At 43.2% G+C, this 16,957-nt stretch overlaps 1 protein-coding gene across 1 annotated transcript in view; it reads left to right on the top strand.

The window, feature by feature from the left end:
- The window catches only part of LOC129848144 (protein unc-13 homolog B-like), a 56,948-nt gene that overhangs the window by 6,373 nt on the left and 33,618 nt on the right, over nt 1-16,957 (top strand). Inside the window, exons 4-5 of the mRNA XM_055915617.1 lie at nt 2,879-2,938; nt 4,225-4,305. Of these exons, the coding sequence (XP_055771592.1) occupies nt 2,879-2,938; nt 4,225-4,305 (141 nt within the window). The remainder of the gene's footprint in view (nt 1-2,878; nt 2,939-4,224; nt 4,306-16,957) is intronic.

The raw sequence follows: 16,957 nt of genomic DNA, 5'->3' as shown, positions 1-16,957 counted from the left end.
CCCACACACACCGACACACTCCCACACACACCGACACACTCCCACACACACCGACACACTCCCACACACACCGACACACTCCCACACACCGACACACTCCCACACACCGACACACTCCCACACACACACACCGACACACTCCCACACACACACACCGACACACTCCCACACACACACACCGACACACTCCCACACACACACACCGACACACTCCCACACACACACACCGACACACTCCCACACACACACACCGACACACTCCCACACACACACACCGACACACTCCCACACACACACCGACACACCGACACACTCCCACACACACCGACACACTCCCACACACACCGACACACTCCCACACACACCGACACACTCCCACACACACACACCGACACACTCCCACACACACACACCGACACACTCCCACACACACACACCGACACACTCCCACACACACCGACACACTCCCACACACACCGACACACTCCCACACACACACACCGACACACTCCCACACACCGACACACTCCCACACACCGACACACTCCCACACACCGACACACTCCCACACACACCGACACACTCCCACACACACCGACACACTCCCACACACACCGACACACTCCCACACACACACCGACACACTCCCACACACACACACCGACACACTCCCACACACACACACCGACACACTCCCACACACACACCGACACACTCCCACACACACACACCGACACACTCCCACACACACACACCGACACACTCCCACACACACACACCGACACACTCCCACACACACCGACACACTCCCACACACACCGACACCCTCCCACACACACACACCGACACACCGACACACTCCCACACACCGACACACTCCCACACACACCGACACACTCCCACACACCGACACACTCCCACACACACACCGACACACTCCCACACACACACACACACTCCCACACACACCGACACACTTCCACACACACCAACACACTCCCACACACACACACACCGACACACCGACACACTCCAACACACTCCCACACACACCAACACACTCCCACACACACACACCGACACACCGACACACTCCAACACACTCCCACACACTCCCACACACACCGACACACTCCCACACACACCGACACACTCCCACACACACCGACACACTCCCACACACACACACCGACACACTCCCACACACACACACCGACACACTCCCACACACACACACCGACACACTCCCACACACACACACCGACACACTCCCACACACACACACCGACACACTCCCACACACACACACCGACACACTCCCACACACACACACCGACACACTCCCACACACACACACCGACACACTCCCACACACACACACCGACACACTCCCACACACACACACCGACACACTCCCACACACACACCGACACACCGACACACTCCCACACACACCGACACACTCCCACACACACACCGACACACCGACACACTCCCACACACACCGACACACTCCCACACACACCGACACACTCCCACACACACCGACACACTCCCACACACACCGACACACTCCCACACACACACACCGACACACTCCCACACACACCGACACACTCCCACACACACCGACACCCTCCCACACACACACACCGACACACCGACACACTCCCACACACCGACACACTCCCACACACCGACACACTCCCACACACACCGACACACTCCCACACACACCGACACACTCCCACACACACCGACACACTCCCACACACTCCCACACACACCAACACACTCCCACACACACACACCGACACACCGACACACTCCAACACACTCCCACACACACCAACACACTCCCACACACACCGAAACACTCCCACACACACCAACACACTACCACACACCGACACCCTCCCACACACACCAACACACCGACACACCGACACACTCCCACACAGACCAACACACTCCCACACACACCGACACCCTCCCACACACACCAACACACTCACACACACACCGACACCCTCCCACACACACCGACACCCTCCCACACACACCAACACACTCACACACACACCGACACACTCCCACACACACACACACACACACACACACACACCAACACACTCCCACACACACACACACACACACAAACACCGACGCACACACACACACACTCCCACACACACACACACACTCCCACACACAAATACGTACAAAACACAGATGCACCATAGAGGATATTTACAAAGTTTGGAGAAGACGGTGTCTCCTTCTCTCTTTATGTGTCAGTCATGCAGGAAATGTTAGTGAAGCCTGGATAGAGGAATGAAAAGCCAAACCTGCTTTTCCAACAGGCAACACTGACAAGGCTGACAACACCCAGAAGGGATGTTCTCAAACACACACACACACAGTCTTGTAAAACTAACCTCGTGGGTGGACACAATTCTGTCCTGATCAAAATTATATTTTCCCTAACCCCTAACCACAACCCTAACCTTTACCTCAAAATCTAACCTTACCCCTAACCCTAAACTTAATTCTAACCCTAACACTAATTCTAACCTTAACCCTAAATCCCCTAGAAATAGAATTTGACCTTGTGGGGACTAACAAAATGTCCCCAGTTGGTCAAAAGAAAAGATTTACTATTCTTGTGGAGACTTCTGGTCTAAACACGCCCACAGACACTTCTGGTCTAAACACGCCCACAAACACACACACCTACACACACACATACCTACACACACACACAGAACAAAAACAATATCCTTAATGTACCTCCTTCGTGTTTCCTTTCACATTATATTCAGTATGTAAGTGCTTCAAAGGTGTATATAGAGTATAACCCTGTCTCTTCTCCTCACAGCAAGGAGCCCAGATGATTTTCAGTGCTGCCAAGGACCTGGGACAGCTATCCAAACTCAAGGTAGGTCTGGGGCACACCATGAGTGTGTGTGTGCATTTGAGAGTGTGTGTGTGTGTGTGTGTGTGTGTATGTGTGGTGTGTGGTGTGTGTATGTGTGTGTGTGTGTGTATGTGTGGTGTGTGTGTGTGTGTGTGTGTGTGTGTGTGTGTGTGTGTGTGTGTGTGTGTGTGTGTGTGTGTGTGTGTGTGTGTGTGTGAGAGAGAAAAAGAGAACGAGTGAGAGACTGTGTTAAAAACAGAGTTTAATAGGCAGTTCTGGGTTTTTGCAACCTCCAGTCTGTCAGAGCACAGCTACAGTAAACACACACACACAGACACACATGCACACACACTGTTGTGATTATCAAAAGTCAGAGTCCCACACAGAACACGATGTACGTCCTCCAGAGCAGTAGATCTGTGTTAGTTGGTTAGTTCTCATAGTGATTACATCCAGATTGAGGTCATCTCTGCTAAAACAGCCCACTCCTCTCCTACCCTAGTCATGCAACTTCACGTCATGCTATAAACCCATGACTAAACTGGCCAAGTCTTCATCATATTACGTAATCGTAGTTGCTTTCCAATCCGTCTGTAACACAGATGAACTGTTTTTAATGAAGTCCCTGTATCTCTGCTCCTACACTAAAAGATCTTCCCACAGTTACACTCTTTGATCAGAGTCACTAGTCTCATTTCATGTTCCAAGAAGCACAGCAGAAAGATAGGGAGACAGTATTGTGTCTGTGATGTGCCATGGTTGAGCAGCAATTTGCAAGCAACTGTACTGTCGCTGTCTGTACTGTTTTGCTTTATTCTCCTGCTGAATCACATTATCAGATCTCACAATGGGTTTTCCATCTCAGGAACCACATTAATAATACACTGTAAAGGGGTTGCCATGAATTTGACAGTAATTTACAGGCAGCTCGGTGGCGAGTAAAATTATGTATTTTATATATTACAGTATGCCTCAAAATATGTTAATAAGCAATGAACAACTATACCATGCACCCACTAGTGGTCAAAATGTTTTTGGCGCTCCAAAGATACTTTACTGTATTCTGGGTGGAATTACAGTACCATTTGAAATACAGCAATTTTGAAATACAGCAATTTTCCCACAATGCTCTATTATTTTTACTGTTGATAATACCTCAAATTAACATATAATTTACAGTTTGTGTGTGTGTGTGTGTGTGTGTGTGTGTGTGTGTGTGTGTGTGTGTGTGTGTGTGTCCTCTCCAAGAAGAAGGTTATGGAAACATTTATTGATTAATCTATCTCTTTCTATTATCTCCACTCTAGGACCATGTGATCAGAGAGGAAGCCCGTAGCCTGACACCAAGACAGTGTGCAGCCATGGACCTTGTCCTTCCCACCATCAAGGTAATTGAGAGCGCTCACTCACTCACTCACTCACTCACTCACTCACTCACTCACTCACTCACTCACTCTATCTATCCATCCCTCTCCCCCCCTCCACCTGTCTGTCCCTCCATCCGTCTAACCCACCATCCCTCTCTCTTTCCATCCATCCCTTCCTCCATCCCTTTCGGCCTCCATCCATCCCTCCCATCCCTCCATCAATTCCTCTCTCAATCCATTCATGGCTCCTCCATCCCTCCCTTTCACCTTCCATCCCTACCCTCATTCCTGTCTCCCTCTAACCATCCATGCCTACCTTTCTCTGTCCCTGTATAGAAATGTTGTGCAAAGAGAGATGGACAGGGTTTTAACAGGGTAGTAGGGTTGTAATGAGAGTTTACCTAAAGGATCGTTGTAGAGTGGTGACTGTTTTAACAGGGTACTAGGGTTGTAATGAGAGTTTTCCTAAAGGATCGTTGTAGAGTGGTGACTGTTTTAACAGGGTAGTAGGGTTGTAATGAGAGTTTACCTAAAGGATCGTTGTAGAGTGGTGACTGTTTTAACAGGGTACTAGGGTTGTAATGAGAGTTTACCTAAAGGATCGTTGTAGAGTGGTGACTGTTTTAACAGGGTACTAGGGTTGTAATGAGAGTTTACCTAAAGGATCATTGTAGAGTGGTGACTGTTTTAACAGGGTAGTAGGGTTGTAATGAGAGTTTACCTAAATGATCGTTGTAGAGTGGTGACTGTTTTAACAGGGTAGTAGGGTTGTAATGAGAGTTTACCTAAAGGATCGTTGTAGAGTGGTGACTGTTTTAACAGGGTACTAGGGTTGTAATGAGAGTTTACCTAAAGGAGCGTTGTAGAGTGGTGACTGTTTTAACAGGGTAGTAGGGTTGTAATGAGAGTTTACCTAAAGGATCGTTGTAGAGTGGTGACTGTTTTAACAGGGTAGTAGGGTTGTAATGAGAGTTTACCTAAAGGATCGTTGTAGAGTGGTGACTGTTTTAACAGGGTAGTAGGGTTGTAATGAGAGTTTACCTAAAGGATCGTTGTAGAGTGGTGACTGTTTTAACAGGGTAGTAGGGTTGTAATGAGAGTTTACCTAAAGGATCGTTGTGGAGTGGTGTCTGTTTTAACAGGGTACTAGGGTTGTAATGAGAGTTTACCTAAAGGATCGTTGTAGAGTGGTGACTGTTTTAACAGGGTAGTAGGGTTGTAATGAGAGTTTACCTAAAGGATCGTTGTAGAGTGGTGACTGTTTTAACAGGGTACTAGGGTTGTAATGAGAGTTTACCTAAATTATCGTTGTAGAGTGGTGACTGTTTTAACAGGGTAGTAGGGTTGTAATGAGAGTTTACCTAAAGGATCGTTGTAGAGTGGTGACTGTTTTAACAGGGTACTAGGGTTGTAATGAGAGTTTACCTAAAGGATCGTTGTAGAGTGGTGACTGTTTTAACAGGGTACTAGGGTTGTAATGAGAGTTTACCTAAAGGATCATTGTAGAGTGGTGACTGTTTTAACAGGGTAGTAGGGTTGTAATGAGAGTTTACCTAAAGGATCGTTGTAGAGTGGTGACTGTTTTAACAGGGTACTAGGGTTGTAATGAGAGTTTAACTAAAGGATCGTTGTAGAGTGGTGACTGTTTAAACAGGGTAGTAGGGTTGTAATGAGAGTTTACCTAAAGGATCGTTGTAGAGTGGTGACTGTTTTAACAGGGTAGTAGGGTTGTAATGAGAGTTTACCTAAAGGATCGTTGTAGAGTGGTGACTGTTTTAACAGGGTACTAGGGTTGTAATGAGAGTTTACCTAAAGGATCGTTGTAGAGTGGTGACTGTTTTAACAGGGTAGTAGGGTTGTAATGAGAGTTTACCTAAAGGATCGTTGTAGAGTGGTGACTGTTTTAACAGGGTAGTAGGGTTGTAATGAGAGTTTACCTAAAGGATCGTTGTGGAGTGGTGACTGTTTTAACAGGGTAGTAGGGTTGTAATGAGAGTTTACCTAAAGGATCGTTGTGGAGTGGTGTCTGTTTTAACAGGGTACTAGGGTTGTAATGAGAGTTTACCTAAAGGATCGTTGTAGAGTGGTGACTGTTTTAACAGGGTAGTAGGGTTGTAATGAGAGTTTACCTAAAGGATCGTTGTAGAGTGGTGACTGTTTTAACAGGGTACTAGGGTTGTAATGAGAGTTTACCTAAATTATCGTTGTAGAGTGGTGACTGTTTTAACAGGGTAGTAGGGTTGTAATGAGAGTTTACCTAAAGGATCGTTGTAGAGTGGTGACTGTTTTAACAGGGTACTAGGGTTGTAATGAGAGTTTACCTAAAGGATCGTTGTAGAGTGGTGACTGTTTTAACAGGGTACTAGGGTTGTAATGAGAGTTTACCTAAAGGATCATTGTAGAGTGGTGACTGTTTTAACAGGGTAGTAGGGTTGTAATGAGAGTTTACCTAAAGGATCGTTGTAGAGTGGTGACTGTTTTAACAGGGTACTAGGGTTGTAATGAGAGTTTAACTAAAGGATCGTTGTAGAGTGGTGACTGTTTAAACAGGGTAGTAGGGTTGTAATGAGAGTTTACCTAAAGGATCGTTGTAGAGTGGTGACTGTTTTAACAGGGTAGTAGGGTTGAAATGAGAGTTTACCTAAAGGATCGTTGTAGAGTGGTGACTGTTTTAACAGGGTACTAGGGTTGTAATGAGAGTTTACCTAAAGGATCGTTGTAGAGTGGTGACTGTTTTAACAGGGTAGTAGGGTTGTAATGAGAGTTTACCTAAAGGATCGTTGTAGAGTGGTGACTGTTTTAACAGGGTACTAGGGTTGTAATGAGAGTTTACCTAAAGGATCGTTGTAGAGTGGTGACTGTTTTAACAGGGGAGTAGGGTTGTAATGAGAGTTTACCTAAAGGATCGTTGTAGAGTGGTGACTGTTTTAACAGGGTAGTAGGGTTGTAATGAGAGTTTACCTAAAGGATCGTTGTAGAGTGGTGACTGCTTTAACAGGGTAGTAGGGTTGTAATGAGAGTTTACCTAAAGGATCGTTGTAGAGTGGTGACTGTTTTAACAGGGTAGTAGGGTTGTAATGAGAGTTTACCTAAAGGATCGTTGTAGAGTGGTGACTGTTTTAACAGGGTAGTAGGGTTGTAATGAGAGTTTACCTAAAGGATCGTTGTAGAGTGGTGACTGTTTTAACAGGGTAGTAGGGTTGTAATGAGAGTTTACCTAAAGGATCGTTGTAGAGTGGTGACTGTTTTAACAGGGTAGTAGGGTTGTAATGAGAGTTTACCTAAAGGATCGTAGTAGAGTGGTGACAGTTTTAACAGGGTAGTAGGGTTGTAATGAGAGTTTACCTAAAGGATCGTTGTAGAGTGGTGACTGTTTTAACAGGGTAGTAGGGTTGTAATGAGAGTTTACCTAAAGGATCGCTGTGGAGTGGTGTCTGTTTTAACAGGGTACTAGGGTTGTAATGAGAGTTTACCTAAAGGATCGTTGTAGAGTGGTAACTGTTTAAACAGGGTAGTAGGGTTGTAATGAGAGTTTACCTAAAGGATCGTTGTAGAGTGGTGACTGTTTTAACAGGGTACTAGGGTTGTAATGAGAGTTTACCTAAAGGATCGTTGTAGAGTGGTGACTGTTTTAACAGGGTAGTAGGGTTGTAATGAGAGTTTACCTAAAGGATCGTTGTAGAGTGGTGACTGTTTTAACAGGGTAGTAGGGTTGTAATGAGAGTTTACCTAAAGGATCGTTGTAGAGTGGTGACTGTTTTAACAGGGTACTAGGGTTGTAATGAGAGTTTACCTAAAGGATCGTTGTAGAGTGGTGACTGTTTTAACAGGGTAGTAGGGTTGTAATGAGAGTTTACCTAAAGGATCGCTGTGGAGTGGTGTCTGTTTTAACAGGGTACTAGGGTTGTAATGAGAGTTTACCTAAAGGATCGTTGTAGAGTGGTAACTGTTTAAACAGGGTAGTAGGGTTGTAATGAGAGTTTACCTAAAGGATCGTTGTAGAGTGGTGACTGTTTTAACAGGGTACTAGGGTTGTAATGAGAGTTTACCTAAAGGATCGTTGTAGAGTGGTGACTGTTTTAACATGGTAGTAGGGTTGTAATGAGAGTTTACCTAAAGGATCGTTGTAGAGTGGTGACTGTTTTAACAGGGTACTAGGGTTGTAATGAGAGTTTACCTAAAGGATCGTTGTAGAGTGGTGACTGTTTTAACAGGGTACTAGGGTTGTAATGAGAGTTTACCTAAAGGATCGTTGTAGAGTGGTGACTGTTTTAACAGGGTACTAGGGTTGTAATGAGAGTTTACCTAAAGGATCGTTGTAGAGTGGTGACTGTTTTAACAGGGTAGTAGGGTTGTAATGAGAGTTTACCTAAAGGATCGTTGTAGAGTGGTGACTGTTTTAACAGGGTACTAGGGTTGTAATGAGAGTTTACCTAAATTATCGTTGTAGAGTGGTGACTGTTTTAACAGGGTAGTAGGGTTGTAATGAGAGTTTACCTAAAGGATCGTTGTAGAGTGGTGACTGTTTTAACAGGGTAGTAGGGTTGTAATGAGAGTTTACCTAAAGGATCGTTGTAGAGTGGTGACTGTTTTAACAGGGTAGTAGGGTTGTAATGAGAGTTTACCTAAAGGATCGTTGTAGAGTGGTGACTGTTTTAACAGGGTACTAGGGTTGTAATGAGAGTTTACCTAAAGGATCATTGTAGAGTGGTGACTGTTTTAACAGGGTAGTAGGGTTGTAATGAGAGTTTACCTAAAGGATCGTTGTAGAGTGGTAACTGTTTAAACAGGGTAGTAGGGTTGTAATGAGAGTTTACCTAAAGGATCATTGTAGAGTGGTGACTGTTTTAACAGGGTAGTAGGGTTGTAATGAGAGTTTACCTAAAGGATCGTTGTAGAGTGGTGACTGTTTTAACAGGGTAGTAGGGTTGTAATGAGAGTTTACCTAAAGGATTGTTGTAGAGTGGTGACTGTTTTAACAGGGTACTAGGGTTGTAATGAGAGTTTACCTAAAGGATCGTTGTAGAGTGGTGACTGTTTTAACAGGGTAGTAGGGTTGTAATGAGAGTTTACCTAAAGGATTGTTGTAGAGTGGTGACTGTTTTAACAAGGTAGTAGGGTTGTAATGAGAGTTTACCTAAAGGATCCTTGTAGAGTGGTGACTGTTTTAACAGGGTAGTAGGGTTGTAATGAGAGTTTACCTAAAGGATCGTTGTAGAGTGGTGACTGTTTTAACAGGGTAGTAGGGTTGTAATGAGAGTTTACCTAAAGGATCGTTGTAGAATGGTGACTGTTTTAACAGGGTAGTAGGGTTGTAATGAGAGTTTACCTAAAGGATCGTTGTAGAGTGGTGACTGTTTTAACAGGGTACTAGGGTTGTAATGAGAGTTTACCTAAAGGATCGTTGTAGAGTGGTGACTGTTTTAACAGGGTAGTAGGGTTGTAATGAGAGTTTACCTAAAGGATCTTTGTAGAGTGGTGACTGTTTTAACAGGGTACTAGGGTTGTAATGAGAGTTTACCTAAAGGATCGTTGTAGAATGGTGACTGTTTTAACAGGGTACTAGGGTTGTAATGAGAGTTTACCTAAAGGATCGTTGTAGAGTGGTGACTGTTTTAACAGGGTACTACGGTTGTAATGAGAGTTTACCTAAATGATCGTTGTAGAGTGGTGACTGTTTAAACAGGGTACTAGGGTTGTAATGAGAGTTTACCTAAAGGATCGTTGTAGAGTGGTGACTGTTTTAACAGGGTAGTAGGGTTGTAATGAGAGTTTACCTAAAGGATCGTTGTAGAGTGGTGACTGTTTTAACAGGGTACTAGGGTTGTAATGAGAGTTTACCTAAAGGATCGTTGTAGAGTGGTGACTGTTTTAACAGGGTAGTAGGGTTGTAATGAGAGTTTACCTAAAGGATCGTTGTAGAGTGGTGACTGTTTTAACAGGGTACTAGGGTTGTAATGAGAGTTTACCTAAAGGATCGTTGTAGAGTGGTGACTGTTTTAACAGGGTAGTAGGGTTGTAATGAGAGTTTACCTAAATGATCGTTGTAGAGTGGTGACTGTTTTAACAGGGTAGTAGGGTTGTAATGAGAGTTTACCTAAAGGATCGTTGTAGAGTGGTGACTGTTTTAACAGGGTAGTAGGGTTGTAATGAGAGTTTACCTAAAGGATCGTTGTAGAGTGGTGACTGTTTTAACAGGGTAGTAGGGTTGTAATGAGAGTTTACCTAAAGGACCGTTGTAGAGTGGTGACTGTTTTAACAGGGTAGTAGGGTTGTAATGAGAGTTTACCTAAAGGATCGTTGTAGAGTGGTGACTGTTTTAACAGGGTAGTAGGGTTGTAATGAGAGTTTACCTAAAGGATCGTTGTAGAGTGGTGACTGTTTTAACAGGGTAGTAGGGTTGTAATGAGAGTTTACCTAAAGGATCGTAGTAGAGTGGTGACAGTTTTAACAGGGTAGTAGGGTTGTAATGAGAGTTTACCTAAAGGATCGTTGTAGAGTGGTGACTGTTTTAACAGGGTAGTAGGGTTGTAATGAGAGTTTACCTAAAGGATCGCTGTGGAGTGGTGTCTGTTTTAACAGGGTACTAGGGTTGTAATGAGAGTTTACCTAAAGGATCGTTGTAGAGTGGTAACTGTTTAAACAGGGTAGTAGGGTTGTAATGAGAGTTTACCTAAAGGATCGTTGTAGAGTGGTGACTGTTTTAACAGGGTACTAGGGTTGTAATGAGAGTTTACCTAAAGGATCGTTGTAGAGTGGTGACTGTTTTAACAGGGTAGTAGGGTTGTAATGAGAGTTTACCTAAAGGATCGTTGTAGAGTGGTGACTGTTTTAACAGGGTAGTAGGGTTGTAATGAGAGTTTACCTAAAGGATCGTTGTAGAGTGGTGACTGTTTTAACAGGGTACTAGGGTTGTAATGAGAGTTTACCTAAAGGATCGTTGTAGAGTGGTGACTGTTTTAACAGGGTAGTAGGGTTGTAATGAGAGTTTACCTAAAGGATCGCTGTGGAGTGGTGTCTGTTTTAACAGGGTACTAGGGTTGTAATGAGAGTTTACCTAAAGGATCGTTGTAGAGTGGTAACTGTTTAAACAGGGTAGTAGGGTTGTAATGAGAGTTTACCTAAAGGATCGCTGTGGAGTGGTGTCTGTTTTAACAGGGTACTAGGGTTGTAATGAGAGTTTACCTAAAGGATCGTTGTAGAGTGGTAACTGTTTAAACAGGGTAGTAGGGTTGTAATGAGAGTTTACCTAAAGGATCGTTGTAGAGTGGTGACTGTTTTAACAGGGTACTAGGGTTGTAATGAGAGTTTACCTAAAGGATCGTTGTAGAGTGGTGACTGTTTTAACAGGGTACTAGGGTTGTAATGAGAGTTTACCTAAAGGATCGTTGTAGAGTGGTGACTGTTTTAACAGGGTACTAGGGTTGTAATGAGAGTTTACCTAAAGGATCGTTGTAGAGTGGTGACTGTTTTAACAGGGTAGTAGGGTTGTAATGAGAGTTTACCTAAAGGATCGTTGTAGAGTGGTGACTGTTTTAACAGGGTACTAGGGTTGTAATGAGAGTTTACCTAAATTATCGTTGTAGAGTGGTGACTGTTTTAACAGGGTAGTAGGGTTGTAATGAGAGTTTACCTAAAGGATCGTTGTAGAGTGGTGACTGTTTTAACAGGGTAGTAGGGTTGTAATGAGAGTTTACCTAAAGGATCGTTGTAGAGTGGTGACTGTTTTAACAGGGTAGTAGGGTTGTAATGAGAGTTTACCTAAAGGATCGTTGTAGAGTGGTGACTGTTTTAACAGGGTACTAGGGTTGTAATGAGAGTTTACCTAAAGGATCATTGTAGAGTGGTGACTGTTTTAACAGGGTAGTAGGGTTGTAATGAGAGTTTACCTAAAGGATCGTTGTAGAGTGGTAACTGTTTAAACAGGGTAGTAGGGTTGTAATGAGAGTTTACCTAAAGGATCGTTGTAGAGTGGTGACTGTTTTAACAGGGTAGTAGGGTTGTAATGAGAGTTTACCTAAAGGATCGTTGTAGAGTGGTGACTGTTTTAACAGGGTAGTAGGGTTGTAATGAGAGTTTACCTAAAGGATCGTTGTAGAGTGGTGACTGTTTTAACAGGGTAGTAGGGTTGTAATGAGAGTTTACCTAAAGGATCATTGTAGAGTGGTGACTGTTTTAACAGGGTAGTAGGGTTGTAATGAGAGTTTACCTAAAGGATCGTTGTAGAGTGGTAACTGTTTAAACAGGGTAGTAGGGTTGTAATGAGAGTTTACCTAAAGGATCGTTGTAGAGTGGTGACTGTTTTAACAGGGTACTAGGGTTGTAATGAGAGTTTACCTAAAGGATCATTGTAGAGTGGTGACTGTTTTAACAGGGTAGTAGGGTTGTAATGAGAGTTTACCTAAAGGATCGTTGTAGAGTGGTGACTGTTTTAACAGGGTAGTAGGGTTGTAATGAGAGTTTACCTAAAGGATTGTTGTAGAGTGGTGACTGTTTTAACAGGGTACTAGGGTTGTAATGAGAGTTTACCTAAAGGATCGTTGTAGAGTGGTGACTGTTTTAACAGGGTAGTAGGGTTGTAATGAGAGTTTACCTAAAGGATCGTTGTAGAGTGGTGACTGTTTTAACAAGGTAGTAGGGTTGTAATGAGAGTTTACCTAAAGGATCCTTGTAGAGTGGTGACTGTTTTAACAGGGTAGTAGGGTTGTAGTGAGAGTTTACCTAAAGGATCGTTGTAGAGTGGTGACTGTTTTAACAGGGTAGTAGGGTTGTAATAAGAGTTTACCTAAAGGATCGTTGTAGAATGGTGACTGTTTTAACAGGGTAGTAGGGTTGTAATGAGAGTTTACCTAAAGGATCGTTGTAGAGTGGTGACTGTTTTAACAGGGTACTAGGGTTGTAATGAGAGTTTATCTAAAGGATCGTTGTAGAGTGGTGACTGTTTTAACAGGGTAGTAGGGTTGTAATGAGAGTTTACCTAAAGGATCTTTGTAGAGTGGTGACTGTTTTAACAGGGTACTAGGGTTGTAATGAGAGTTTACCTAAAGGATCGTTGTAGAATGGTGACTGTTTTAACAGGGTACTAGGGTTGTAATGAGAGTTTACCTAAATGATCGTTGTAGAGTGGTGACTGTTTAAACAGGGTACTAGGGTTGTAATGAGAGTTTACCTAAAGGATCGTTGTAGAGTGGTGACTGTTTTAACAGGGTAGTAGGGTTGTAATGAGAGTTTACCTAAAGGATCGTTGTAGAGTGGTGACTGTTTTAACAGGGTACTAGGGTTGTAATGAGAGTTTACCTAAAGGATCGTTGTAGAGTGGTGACTGTTTTAACAGGGTAGTAGGGTTGTAATGAGAGTTTACCTAAAGGATCGTTGTAGAGTGGTGACTGTTTTAACAGGGTACTAGGGTTGTAATGAGAGTTTACCTAAAGGATCGTTGTAGAGTGGTGACTGTTTTAACAGGGTAGTAGGGTTGTAATGAGAGTTTACCTAAAGGATCGTTGTAGAGTGGTGACTGTTTTAACAGGGTAGTAGGGTTGTAATGAGAGTTTACCTAAAGGATCGTTGTAGAGTGGTGACTGTTTTAACAGGGTAGTAGGGTTGTAATGAGAGTTTACCTAAAGGATCGTTGTAGAGTGGTGACTGTTTTAACAGGGTAGTAGGGTTGTAATGAGAGTTTACCTAAAGGACCGTTGTAGAGTGGTGACTGTTTTAACAGGGTAGTAGGGTTGTAATGAGAGTTTACCTAAAGGATCGTTGTAGAGTGGTGACTGTTTTAACAGGGTAGTAGGGTTGTAATGAGAGTTTACCTAAAGGATCGTTGTAGAGTGGTGACTGTTTTAACAGGGTAGTAGGGTTGTAATGAGAGTTTACCTAAAGGATCGTAGTAGAGTGGTGACAGTTTTAACAGGGTAGTAGGGTTGTAATGAGAGTTTACCTAAAGGATCGTTGTAGAGTGGTGACTGTTTTAACAGGGTAGTAGGGTTGTAATGAGAGTTTACCTAAAGGATCGCTGTGGAGTGGTGTCTGTTTTAACAGGGTACTAGGGTTGTAATGAGAGTTTACCTAAAGGATCGTTGTAGAGTGGTAACTGTTTAAACAGGGTAGTAGGGTTGTAATGAGAGTTTACCTAAAGGATCGTTGTAGAGTGGTGACTGTTTTAACAGGGTACTAGGGTTGTAATGAGAGTTTACCTAAAGGATCGTTGTAGAGTGGTGACTGTTTTAACAGGGTAGTAGGGTTGTAATGAGAGTTTACCTAAAGGATCGTTGTAGAGTGGTGACTGTTTTAACAGGGTAGTAGGGTTGTAATGAGAGTTTACCTAAAGGATCGTTGTAGAGTGGTGACTGTTTTAACAGGGTACTAGGGTTGTAATGAGAGTTTACCTAAAGGATCGTTGTAGAGTGGTGACTGTTTTAACAGGGTAGTAGGGTTGTAATGAGAGTTTACCTAAAGGATCGCTGTGGAGTGGTGTCTGTTTTAACAGGGTACTAGGGTTGTAATGAGAGTTTACCTAAAGGATCGTTGTAGAGTGGTAACTGTTTAAACAGGGTAGTAGGGTTGTAATGAGAGTTTACCTAAAGGATCGCTGTGGAGTGGTGTCTGTTTTAACAGGGTACTAGGGTTGTAATGAGAGTTTACCTAAAGGATCGTTGTAGAGTGGTAACTGTTTAAACAGGGTAGTAGGGTTGTAATGAGAGTTTACCTAAAGGATCGTTGTAGAGTGGTGACTGTTTTAACAGGGTACTAGGGTTGTAATGAGAGTTTACCTAAAGGATCGTTGTAGAGTGGTGACTGTTTTAACAGGGTACTAGGGTTGTAATGAGAGTTTACCTAAAGGATCGTTGTAGAGTGGTGACTGTTTTAACAGGGTACTAGGGTTGTAATGAGAGTTTACCTAAAGGATCGTTGTAGAGTGGTGACTGTTTTAACAGGGTAGTAGGGTTGTAATGAGAGTTTACCTAAAGGATCGTTGTAGAGTGGTGACTGTTTTAACAGGGTACTAGGGTTGTAATGAGAGTTTACCTAAATTATCGTTGTAGAGTGGTGACTGTTTTAACAGGGTAGTAGGGTTGTAATGAGAGTTTACCTAAAGGATCGTTGTAGAGTGGTGACTGTTTTAACAGGGTAGTAGGGTTGTAATGAGAGTTTACCTAAAGGATCGTTGTAGAGTGGTGACTGTTTTAACAGGGTAGTAGGGTTGTAATGAGAGTTTACCTAAAGGATCGTTGTAGAGTGGTGACTGTTTTAACAGGGTACTAGGGTTGTAATGAGAGTTTACCTAAAGGATCGTTGTAGAGTGGTGACTGTTTTAACAGGGTAGTAGGGTTGTAATGAGAGTTTACCTAAAGGATCGCTGTGGAGTGGTGTCTGTTTTAACAGGGTACTAGGGTTGTAATGAGAGTTTACCTAAAGGATCGTTGTAGAGTGGTAACTGTTTAAACAGGGTAGTAGGGTTGTAATGAGAGTTTACCTAAAGGATCGTTGTAGAGTGGTGACTGTTTTAACAGGGTACTAGGGTTGTAATGAGAGTTTACCTAAAGGATCGTTGTAGAGTGGTGACTGTTTTAACAGGGTAGTAGGGTTGTAATGAGAGTTTACCTAAAGGATCGTTGTAGAGTGGTGACTGTTTTAACAGGGTAGTAGGGTTGTAATGAGAGTTTACCTAAAGGATCGTTGTAGAGTGGTGACTGTTTTAACAGGGTACTAGGGTTGTAATGAGAGTTTACCTAAAGGATCGTTGTAGAGTGGTGACTGTTTTAACAGGGTAGTAGGGTTGTAATGAGAGTTTACCTAAAGGATCGCTGTGGAGTGGTGTCTGTTTTAACAGGGTACTAGGGTTGTAATGAGAGTTTACCTAAAGGATCGTTGTAGAGTGGTAACTGTTTAAACAGGGTAGTAGGGTTGTAATGAGAGTTTACCTAAAGGATCGCTGTGGAGTGGTGTCTGTTTTAACAGGGTACTAGGGTTGTAATGAGAGTTTACCTAAAGGATCGTTGTAGAGTGGTAACTGTTTAAACAGGGTAGTAGGGTTGTAATGAGAGTTTACCTAAAGGATCGTTGTAGAGTGGTGACTGTTTTAACAGGGTACTAGGGTTGTAATGAGAGTTTACCTAAAGGATCGTTGTAGAGTGGTGACTGTTTTAACAGGGTACTAGGGTTGTAATGAGAGTTTACCTAAAGGATCGTTGTAGAGTGGTGACTGTTTTAACAGGGTACTAGGGTTGTAATGAGAGTTTACCTAAAGGATCGTTGTAGAGTGGTGACTGTTTTAACAGGGTAGTAGGGTTGTAATGAGAGTTTACCTAAAGGATCGTTGTAGAGTGGTGACTGTTTTAACAGGGTACTAGGGTTGTAATGAGAGTTTACCTAAATTATCGTTGTAGAGTGGTGACTGTTTTAACAGGGTAGTAGGGTTGTAATGAGAGTTTACCTAAAGGATCGTTGTAGAGTGGTGACTGTTTTAACAGGGTAGTAGGGTTGTAATGAGAGTTTACCTAAAGGATCGTTGTAGAGTGGTGACTGTTTTAACAGGGTAGTAGGGTTGTAATGAGAGTTTACCTAAAGGATCGTTGTAGAGTGGTGACTGTTTTAACAGGGTACTAGGGTTGTAATGAGAGTTTACCTAAAGGATCATTGTAGAGTGGTGACTGTTTTAACAGGGTAGTAGGGT

Source organism: Salvelinus fontinalis, unplaced genomic scaffold (genome assembly GCF_029448725.1).
Source record: "Salvelinus fontinalis isolate EN_2023a unplaced genomic scaffold, ASM2944872v1 scaffold_1011, whole genome shotgun sequence".
NCBI lineage: Eukaryota > Metazoa > Chordata > Actinopteri > Salmoniformes > Salmonidae > Salvelinus > Salvelinus fontinalis.
The sequence above is the reverse complement of the archived record's forward strand: the minus strand, read 5'-3'. Positions and strand labels throughout refer to the sequence as shown.